An 11,705-nucleotide genomic window follows, 5' to 3' on the forward strand; every position below is an offset into this window, starting at 1 on the left:
AATTCCTTGTTCACACATTCACTAATAGACACTCAATTCAATATGTTTTAATGAGCATTACATAAAGACTTTAAAGGTTATGTTTGGAGTAGTTATACATGTGTTTGCAACCATTATCACATTGTTCTTATGCATAAAGCATTCAAATGTTTTTAGTTTAGTGTTTAGGTGTACAGTTGCATAACAGTGCTTTTCACACCAGTGAGATTGTTAGCATAATGTAGTGCACATGGATACAATATTTGCGTATACAGCTTAAAGTCATGGGAATGACATTAGTTTTTCAGATATTTGGTCATAAACTATTTGACCCATTAAAATGCAGGCAGTCATTTCGATCTCTCTGTCTGTGCACACAAACTGAAAGATTGACATTAAAGTTGACTTTGAAATATGACTCCCTGTACCAAAGTTAGACATCCATCCATTACGATGTAAATCTCATCTTGTTGGACTGAGTATGTCTAAAATGTTTAGTTTATTACATTATGAGCCTTAATCATTTCAAATGCATGAAAAAGCAGCTGTTAGCACCTTTAGCCCTGATCATTAAAACACTACTCATATCTTCCTTAAGATGTGTTTCCGATCTCGTAACTTCATTAACTTTGGTTTAAGTTACAAGCATCGCCACATGCCTCCTGTAGCAACAGCCCCTTAATTGCTCATTAGAGCTGCATCTGTCACGTCTCATATGTAATGTTGCTGCGGATTTCGCTGTGTGGTCCGATTCTTTATCATCTCAGTCTGAGTGATTAGACATCAGGGTTGACAGGTCCTATACCTTCCACAGCAGGGCCTCTACGCTCTCCACCTCCACACAACCTTCATTTTTTTCCTTTTCTCTGCCTCTAATTACTCTTGTATTAACTTCATCAGAGAAACCATCAGTTGTCTAAATGGCCAATTGGCACGAGGATCGGGCTTCTTATCAGGTTTCATAACAAAAATGAAGCCCAACAGAAGTGCGCAGTAAGCCCCCTGGGAGAGACAAGTGTTCACCCTCTCTGTCTTTTTGTCTCCCCCTTATCCTCCCTGCACCCTCCATCACCTTGGTTTCCTGTTTTAATCCCCTTATCTCCTCTTCCTGTGATCGGTCTATCTCCCCTATTTTCTCCCACTCTCTTCGCCCTCCGTGTCCCGGCCTGTGCCTGCCGTCCTAATCTTATCTCAAGGGGTGAATCAATAGAAGAAATAACAGAGACGTATTACCCTCCCTCCTCTATCTGTCTCTCTCTCTTTCTCTCACGCAAAAATCACCACCGGCATCGTTAGATAAACATGATTACTGTGCAGATGTAATTACTGTTGAATCAACGATAATTAGCGGCAGCATAATGCACGCAGGATTATGTAGATGTTGGTGCTCAAAAATGGAACATCTTGTACCAGGTTGGATGTAAATTTAGAGCATAATCTGCCCTATTTTCGCTTTAGCAGATTTACTACCATCTTTGCTCAAGATGACAAAGGCTTGAGTTTAGTTACACTTTCTTCAACAACTGTTTTCCTAAAAATCCATTAAAGTTGACGCTTATTGTTGTGGATGAATGAATTTTTAAGAAGTGACTTCAGCTCTCTTGGCGTAGCGCCAAGCCACAAAGAGAGTCACACAAACCAACACAGCTGCCACATGTTCCCCGCAGCCAGTATTTACTGTGAAATAATGCAATTGTGTGGCAAACGCTGCACTTTGGCTGCTGGGACATTTCTGCCGTGCACTGTTTGTACCATCTCTGAGCCAGGGGTTTAAATGTAATTCGACCTTGTGATTTCATTTCACAGCCCAGTTGCTTATTTCCTCGAAGCCAACATTGAAGGTTTCAACAGAAAAGCGCGGGTACAAATATCTAATCAAAAATCGAACATTTATCCATTAAGTCAGAACTGAAATTGATAACACGGTGTTCCTCTTGAGAGGCACAGCTAACTTTGCAGCATTGTGAGTCTCCTCTTGTGGTGCCAAAAGCAGCGTTTCTGACTCTTACAGCAAGGTGTTTCTCCCGGATTTCTAATTTCCGTTGTCCGATTTGTTCCCTTGTTAGTTTTTTACATTTTTGTGTCTTCACGTTACTGTCCTTCAACACATGAAATCCTTGATTACATCGAATCCCAACATTAGTTAGTGATTAGTTTGCTATAATATCAACAATGGCAAGGTCAATGTTAAGGAAATATTGTGGCTATTGCAGTAAACACTATGGTTAAGTTATAAACATGCATTTAAAACAGTTGATTCAGGGTTAAGGAAAGAAAATGCAAAGCTAATGCAATTAGCCCAAACCAACAAATATGGCCTCTCACAAATTACATGTTTGCTTCGAAGAAAATCAAAGGGAACCTCAATACGGATAACTTTAACTGCAATAACCTTGACATTTGTTACAAATTATCTTCTCCTGGCGCCTATACTTGTTTAGCTCAGAGACAGTGAATGTTATTGCATTGTAGGCACAACGTCTGTGATGGTCTCCTCTATGAAAGTCTGTTGTTGTGCACTCCCATCCACCACACCCTTAATTTCCTCCTTTTTAAATGACACTTCTTCCTGCGTTGGCAGTCTATTTTGACCGTACATAAATCATATGGTGATTAATCGTCCAATGTAAACATAGTTCCTAAGGATACTGGCTGTCATTTGATGCTATGCTTAGCCTTGAGTGCACACATCTCGTCTAATCCTCTTTCCAAAGTTCCCTCTTCTGACTCACTTTCTCCATGACCTGTTCTTCCTAAATTATTTCCTTGCTTCCTCCTTCCTTCTCTCTCCGCATGCGCACTTCCTCCATTCTTCCTGGGTGGGAGTAGGTGACGTAGCTTTTGTTTCATTGCCACAGAGACAGCCCATGCAGCAAGGACACCGGCTTGTCGTCTTTCCCTCTTTAATTAATGGACACGAGCAATTTCCCTCTGCAAACAGCCTCTCTCTGTGTACAGTAAGTGTGTGTGGACACACCGATACAGGTCAGCTGGAGAGACACACAGCAGGGATCCGCCCTATTACTGTAGCAAGCTTTTACTTTCACAGGTCAAACCCACAGTGTCCTCCTTACCTGTGACAGAGAGAACAAAGAGGAAGAACAACAAACATTGTCCAGCAAAAAGAGAAACCGGCTCATAAAGCTCTTTCAAACACAGTCCACCCTTGGTTACTTTGAGCTAACACACTGAAACGTTGCATACACAGTGAGACACAGTGATGCATTGTTTGATGCTGAACCTGTGGAAAGCACTGGCCAGTACGGGCTTTCCCTCAGGACAGTGGAAAAAATATGGTGAAACAGGAATTTGGTTTTAGCCTGCAGTGAGAATCAAGCCTGCTTTGGTTTTGCTTTTTGCTTTGACTGTTGCTGTTGCTGTTCGAGCCACAGGTAGAAATGATTTGGAAATGACAATCAACTGCACGGAGCGCTGGTGATTAAATTAAGTCACGAATGTTTCTCCTTTTTTGGCAAGCTGCTTCAGGTTCAATATTTCACATTTATGTGGCAGTGTTTTCGCCGCCAAAGGCCACAAGAGAGAATTAAAGATAGGCTATTAGGAAAGAAGCAGCTTATTAATTTTAAATAAGCACTTAATTGAAACACTTATCTTTCCTTTAAGGGCTATACAATGAATTAATATCATAAATGGCATGTGGATTAGTGCGTTGGTGTTCAGATCAGGGGGAGCACAGGTTCAAGCCCCACTGCAGTCAGCATGTCGTTGTGTCCCTGAGACACTTCCCCCCAAATTGCTCCTGTGGGGATTGCCCACAGTATTGAGTATGTAAGTTGCTTTGGATAAAAGCGTCTAACAAGTGACATGTAATGTAATGTAATAAATATAACTGTAAACAACACTAGATATTAGATTTTGGACATTGTAATATCCTAATATGGTATATTTGTTGTGTTTTCCTGGATTTAAAGGGTGCATTACAGTATAGTGATATCATTTTATGAACTAACCCTCTTCTAGTTGTTCTATGATTTGCCCTTAACAATGAGAACACTTTATGTATCCCAGGGGGAATTAGGTTTTGTGACAGCTGCATAATCTTTGAGTAAAATACATATTGATATAGAAATGTGCAGTAGAGAAAGCCTTGACGACCCTGGGACATGGCCTCTTAGGCACAGGAAAGAGGCAGGGCGTGTTTCAGAAAGTGATTATATCCACGTTATTGACGATTATTTATCAAAAGCCTCATTTCTAAATATTTTTGGAATACACTCATTGTCAACCTTACAATGTAGTTGTTTCATTGACATTGAGGTATTTGATAACAGAGCAACTCAATGTGTTGGGTTAAATAATGTGGTTATATAAAACATAACATATTGTTGGTATTAAAACAGGACGTTAACCATTGGTATAGTTGAACATTTCATTCCATTTTTTTTTTAAAAAGCCTCCAAATACACGGCAGGTTTCTGAGGTTAGGCTCATTTTCTGGCTGTCTCCCAGGCACAGCTCACCCTTTCACATTTTGAAATCATTAATGTGCACTCGTGCTTCTGAGCACGCTGCACAGAGAAAGCACGGCATGAAAGAGTCTGCGGGTCTCAGAGGACTTCTCTTCAAGTTTCCCTGACGGCCCTCGGGACCCCAGCCACCGTCTGATACACCTCACTGCATAATTCCAACAGGCTCTCTACTGTAGCTCACTTTAAAACCTTACATTTTAGCTAAAATCATAATAATAGTAGTAATAATAATACACTTTATTTGTAGAGCACCTTTCATGCACAAAGCAGCCCAACGTGCTTTACAGAACAAGAAAAAAAACATAATAAAATAAATACAGAACAAGATAAAACATCTACAGTGATCCTAAAGAAATTCCCTTGAATTAAAGCTGACAAGAAATGAAAATAGGTTAACAAAAAACAATTGAAAAAAGAACATTTAAAATGTAAAATAAAAGCAAAACAGAAAACATACAGTAAAACATGGACAATGATACCAGTGATAAAATGTAATGTAGTAAGTTTGAAGGTCTTTCTTTACACAATGAGCTTCAGTTAGCTTTCGATTTAGGTTGCTTACTTTTTAGGGTCCCTAAGTATGCATCAATACAAAGGTGGCACTTCGTGTTGAAAAGTGGTGGGGACATAAAGACTTAGATTAAAACAAATTAGTAAAGTTTATATATATTTTGAAACGATCTTCAATATGCGATATGTAATTTGATTGAATTGTGTTCTGGTATGAAGTGGATAATAACGGCAGGTCTGGCAAACTGTTTATTATTTTAGGTTTTAATACAAGAAAAGTCATTTTGTTTTCACAGGCCAAACTCGTTAGCAGGATAAATTGATTGTTGATTTTTGTTTCTTCAGGGCGTTTTTTAATTATACATAACAGTGTTTCTCTTCAGGGTTGATTGAGGGTTAATCAACAGGACAATATTGGTCTAAGATGTCCTTCATCTACACACTCAAATAAGGGAAAGGACAGTGCTAGGATCAGCCTAATCAAATAACTGTGAGAGTGCACTGCATACCCAAATGAGGAGGGGTGACCTTTTATTAAAAACATTGGAACAAATCAATCTTGTTCATTCCTCATGTTGTCCTCTACTTTCCAGGAAACAGGAACTGCTGAACATTACCAACGTCCCTCTGGGAGAATGTCCCCCATCACCGCCCCGCACTGCACCACCCAGCATCAAGGTACACACACACACACACACCTGCACACATATGTTCGGACACACATGTGAACACACACGTTTTTTTAGATGTATATTGACTGATAGAGGTTTTCATTGAGGCGTATTGGAAAATCTATTGATTCTATCTACTGATTCTGATATCAATATGAAACCTAGTCAAACTGCTGTGTCATGTTACCACTATTTTCACACAATGACACATGCGTAATTTAAACTCAGATTTTTACTGGCTTTGATGTTTTTATATGTCCTTATTAATTCATGGTACAATTTATTTTCTGTCCTCTACTTGCTGTGTATTCTGTCAGCAAATGATCCATTTGCATGTATATACAATATGTATGTAGATTCAGTGTATTAAAGTGGCAAAACACAAACTCTAATCCGCAAACACCCTACATGATATTTTGGGTTTATTTTGTTAACATATAATCCAATTTGTATGGCATATTATAATCTCATGAACAACATGCAATCATAATTGAAAATAGGGCAGCCTCTGTTCAAGCAAGATTCTTCATTATTTATTTTAAATATTGCTAAACATGGAAATGTAGACCCCATTCTTCCCAGTCTTGCAGTAAATGCTTCTCAAGGCGTCAAGTAATTTTTTCGTTTCAATATCTGCTTGAAATACTTAATATTTGTTAAGTTGCCTTTACTGTATATGCAGGGGTAATAAAAGCCTGATAATGATATGACTTGTTTATATTCCCATATGTGCAGTTCTGGTATGACTTGCAGTCCTCGGGATGCTTTTCTTATTGCCAATAAGAAGATGTGTTATTAAAAGGAAATTGCAAATAAATAATCCTGTGGTTAAGATTTGTTTATGACCAACTAAAGTAAGAAAAGGTTGGAAGCTTTTTTTAAAGTTGCTATGCTGAGTTCAATCAAACGGTGCCATCAAAGGTAACTTTTGCCAGAGCTGTGACTTGGCAAATTGAAAAAAAACATATCAGAGCAAAACCAAACTGAATATGAATACAAATGAAATCTGTCAGACTGCCAAGTCATCCTTCCCAGGTGTTGTCGCAATGACTCATGTAGTGACATATTATAGTGCTATACTTTTTACCTTATGTAAATTGTATGAATTGTAATTTGTTGATGTTTTTAAAAGAGTAATTACTCACACTGCATTGCATTTGTTCGTAAGAATATTTCAGGTTTTCCTCCAGCATGATAAGAGAGAGGGACCTTTTGCAGGGAGGCAGATAAGCAGGGTGATAGAGAGGAAATAGATGGCGGCTCCTCCGAGAGGAAGCCACTTTCTGCAGTATGTCACCTTGAACTAAGCCATTATTATTATTGAATCTGCTGAATACAACACAGGGAGTTAGCACAAAAAGCAGGAAAGCAAAGGAAAGGCAATGTTGGCTCATGGTCACTGATTGACCCATAATGTGGGAGACAGAAAAAATACCATTTACGGTGAGAATATAAATGAAAGTATATCTGAAATGGAAGGACATCAATGTTCCTCTCGCTGTGTGGTTGACTTCTGGTAATCATCAGTCGGCAACCCACCATTTTGCTGTGAGCTGGAGTGGTCTAATGGTCAGCTATTCATCATCAACGTCACACTGGTAAAGAAGTTACGATGAGCGAAAATTCCTGTAATCACAGTCAACATCAAATCCATCAAAAGACTGTCCAACTTTGCCTCCACAGACCTTTTCACAGCAGACTTTTGTATCCTAAAAAGAAAGACACATTTTCTTAATACCATTAATAGTAGCTGCGTTACACTCAGGGAAGGCTGTGATATTTTGAAATGTCTCACTGGAAAAGCTAACTGGGGCACTTAACGGAACTGAGCCATTGTTAAAGTAGCTCTAGTTTTTATTTAATGTGAAGTCATTTGAACTGAAGTTAATTTTGAATGGAATAATGAGACCATCTGTATTTGTTCCCGTCATGCCTCGCTTTTACTTTGCAATGCCTCTGGTGCGCGATCTCTCTATAAGGTTGATTTAAGGCACTCAAAGAAAATGTAAAGGCCTTGAGTGGCAATTATACTTCCTTGGGTCTTTTATGGTTGTTTCTTGCTTCGAAAAGAAGACTGTCTGCTAGCAGTAGCCTTGTAACTAACAAGAGGGTGAATAGAGGTGCTGCAGTACAGGCAGTATGAGGAAAATAAAGCACTTTCTGATCATTAAAACATGTCACAGTCGAGTCACAGAATACTAATATGAACCTGAAAATGAGCAAAATGGGGCCTCTTTAAAAAACATTTCCCTGATCCTCTAATTGTTAACAAAATGTCAATAGTGTTCAAATCCTCTTGTGTGCATTTAATGTGATGACTAATTCGCTACTCATAAATACAAAGCACTCACATGTGATTGCACAGATTGCATGTCGTTGCTACGCAGCGCAGTTATTGACATTGCTCTTCTAACAAAGTGGCCATAAAGATGATTCTCCTGGAAGGCCACACATGAAGCAGTACTGGAGTTACTTAACAACTGAGTGTCCTTTGGGGGAGAAGTTTGATTTTATGACAGTTGTTCAGTTGTTAAGACAGGTGTTTAAACGTGGAGGTCAGGTGACAGTGGTGGGTAGGATGAGGAGTACGTTCAGCCACAGACTCATCCCTCCACAACAACGCACAACGCACCAAGCGCCTCGGAGAGTCCTTTGTGCCTGTAGCCATCAGGCTGCACAATAAGGGGTTAATAATGAAAAAGAAATACAACTAAATCACTGGACATAAATATACACTGTTTCCACAACCCATTTTAACATATTATTAGTAGTAGACCAAATAGGTAGATAGATATGTCACTATATGTACACTTTCCACTTTAACTTATTCCGTACTTTATAACTTAGATGACCAAATATGTATATATGCTGACAGTTATTTTACTCTTATTTTTACTCATCTCCTATTTCATAGTCTTTTATTATTATTATTATTATTATTATTATTATTATTATCATTTAAAAAAAACATCTTGATTTTATTTATATTTGATTTTATTAATCTGTGTGAATCTTTGCTGTCCTGTCTTTTCACGCGTACCGTGTTGCTGCTTTGTACAACGGAATTTCCCCTCGGGGATTAATAAAGGTTCATCTTATCTTATCTTATCTTAAAAAGAAGTAGACAGGGTTAAATTAAGACAGCGGGATAATTTGCACTCAAGGAAAGTCGGTCATTCTATCCATATTACACATAATGTAATGTGAATAAGTGAGCTTGCTTTTTAATGTTTGTGGAATAACCTGTTCTGTCCCTTAGATTCAGTTTGCTGAGTAACTTGAATTTCCTGTTTGAGCTTCAGTCTTTAAAAGGCCAAATACACTTTCAAGGCAAGTGAGAGGGAAGTCACTCTCTAATGTAGACGAGAGGTAAGAATAAGAGGAAGACAGAGAAATCAGTGGCCTCAATGTTTAGCAGCTGTAGCTAAGGTAAGTCTGCATGTTGACTCATAAAGCAAGTAGACAGTCTGCTTTTGAGTAATGTACTGTAATGTGTTAAGATCGAAATGTGTGGTGTAGTGTAGTCTAATTCAAGCAATAATTTACTAAAATTTGAGCAATTATCATTGGAAATCTTCTCATCATTTGCTCAGCAGCAGCATGCTGGTTATCCTGTTAATACAACATCTACTATAGTGAACTTGACAATGAAAGAATAGCTTGCAGGAGGAAAAGCACATCTCTGAAACTTTTAAAGTATTATTTTTAGCACATTCACACCTACATGTGAATCTTTTGCAGCAATATTTCGTAACCCAGGGACCAAGCCAAAACATTATTGACTCACATCAAATACAGATGTCAGCCGGTGTCCCAGGTATCCGACACATAAGATTGTTTGAGTCTTCCTTCACATCTGTCAGCCGTGGAGCTCAGAGCTGCCGGCTCAGGCTTATCCCTTCATCCAGCCGTCACCTTCTTGACCCAGAGAAGGAGTCATGTTGTGGGCAGGAGAACAGAATCTGTGCATGTACCGCTAAGTCATGCTAGCATAATGTTGATTTTGGTTGGTATTTTGAACTACTGCACAAACTAGAGACAGAAAGTTGCTGTTATGGATATAATAAGAGCATGATACCAGTGGTCAGTTAGACTCACTAGAATAAACAGAGCAGAAAGGGACTAAAGAAGTAATGACATAAAGAAAGAAACTAATAGCAGAAGCACCACCTAGCACAGTTAGCTCATTTTCATTCAACTCCCTTCGTCCAGTTTTCAAATGCTTTTTTAAATATTTAAATCATGTAATATTCCTTTAATCCTGGAGATAACACCAAGAGACACAGAGGCCTCTGTCCCTGTCTGTGAAGTCTCCTTATTTCTGTCAATGTGCGGATGATTGTGTCCATGACTTTACATGAATATGTGTGAATTCTAGCAGCCAACACGTCTGTCAGTCAGGCCGGCTGCAGGCAGCTGATCTAATCTGCCTGCAGCCGGCGATAGCCCGAGCGCGTTGCCAGGGGAGATAAGAGATGCAGATGTTGTTGCCAGGCTAAAGAGAGAAAGAGAGGCAAAACACACAAAGAGGCAGGATGAAGAGGAAAGAGAGTAAAAGAGAGGAAAACTGAATAGATGAAAGAGAGATGTCTCTTGTCCAAGCACCTTTCTGGTCACCGCAGTGTCTGTGGATGATGAATGAACACTGTGATCACCGCAGGATCCCTTTCATAGTGCCAGGACAAGCTGCAACAGTGCGTCTTTTAAAATGCCATAGTCAACAGTGTATAAGTACAAGCAGCTCTTATCTCGATAGACTCAAGGAAAATAAAAGATAAGACCGCAACAGCTGCTTATTATAAATAAACCTACTTCCTTCCTCTTTTAGCCCTCATACGATCCCAGTCACCATTAAACCATGCGAACGCAGACAGACACACACTTAGATATAGCGAGTGGTCTGGCTGTCTGGTGTTGACTCTGCTCACAGCACTGCATCGGCTTACAACACTTCTAACTGGTTAATATTAACTGCTTGATAAGCTCTCTGTGTGTGTGTGTGTGTGTGTGTGTGTGTGTGTGTGTGTGTGTGTGTGTGTGTGTGTGTGTGTGTGTGTGTGCGTGTGCGTGTGCGTGTGTGTGTGTTCGTGTGTGTGTGTGTGTTCGTGTGTGTGTGTGTGCGTACGTGCATGCGTGTGTGTGCATGTGTGTGTGTGTTGTTCTATCTGCAGTGGGAGTGGTTATGATAAGTGCAGGTTACCAGCGTAGCACATTTTTTATTAAGGTGTATTCCAAATTACCTTGAAGCAAAATGGGGTTATTACTTTTTTTTACCATCGGTATACAGCGATTCAATTACTTCTCAAGATTTATCTGGTTATGAGCTGCAGTTGATCGGTAAAACATTTATTTCCTCTTGACGTGTATTTTGTGAGATTACTGAGTGTGCCGCTCTGAGACTGGTGCCTTTATCAGTGATAGTGCATGTTAGTGTGTTGGATTGGCTGAAAAGTCATTTAAAGTATGTTATATATATAGGATGTTTATCCAGTAGTTGATGTATTATCAATGCTTGTTTTCATTGGTTACAACATGATTCATTGGTTACAATCTGATTCTTGTTCCAACATGATTCATGTTGTAACCACTTAAAGAGAAACCATGCTGTCGTGAATTCTTTATCAGGAATGTTTTGCGACACTTTTTTAGCAGGAAGTTTAACCCTCCTGTTGTCTTCGTTTCCCCCCCTTACTTTGGTGTTCGCGGTCAAATTTGAACGGTCCTGTTTTAACTGCTATTACATTAACACAAAAACCATTAATCATTACCAGATTTCATTTAACACCCTGTTAAACTGTACATATTGTATCAGACTACTGGTATACATGAACAACTGCAGTAAATATACAAAGAATAGACACTGAACAATTATTGCGTTTGCCAGGTGTGATCCATGTCGGGGGATGGGCACATAAGGGGGGGAACACATCTAGAGTGTGTGTGTGTGTGTGTGTGTGTGTGTGTGTGTGTGTGTGTGTGTGTGTGTGTGTGTGTGTGTGTGTGTGTGTGTGTGTGTGTGTGTGTGTGTGTGTGTGTGGGGGTGGGGGTGCGTGTG

The 11,705-nt window shown here is 39.3% G+C and overlaps 1 protein-coding gene across 10 annotated transcripts in view; it reads left to right on the top strand.

Annotated features, from left to right (window-relative positions):
- Positions 1-11,705, top strand: part of LOC104967438 (rap1 GTPase-activating protein 2) — an 83,050-nt gene that overhangs the window by 54,197 nt on the left and 17,148 nt on the right. For 6 of the 10 annotated variants that reach the window (XM_010796887.1, XM_010796886.1, XM_010796883.1 and 3 more), the window contains one exon: positions 5,573-5,657. In XM_010796887.1, the coding sequence (XP_010795189.1) occupies positions 5,573-5,657 (85 nt within the window). Of the gene's footprint in view, positions 1-5,572; positions 5,658-9,013; positions 9,080-10,861; positions 10,988-11,705 lie in introns of those variants that run through there. The other 4 variants (XM_010796888.1, XM_010796891.1, XM_010796892.1 and 1 more) reach the window with 3 other exon arrangements.

This window comes from Notothenia coriiceps, unplaced genomic scaffold (assembly GCF_000735185.1).
Source record: "Notothenia coriiceps isolate Sejong01 unplaced genomic scaffold, NC01 NC01_scaffold00037295, whole genome shotgun sequence".
Taxonomy (NCBI): Eukaryota; Metazoa; Chordata; class Actinopteri; order Perciformes; family Nototheniidae; genus Notothenia; species Notothenia coriiceps.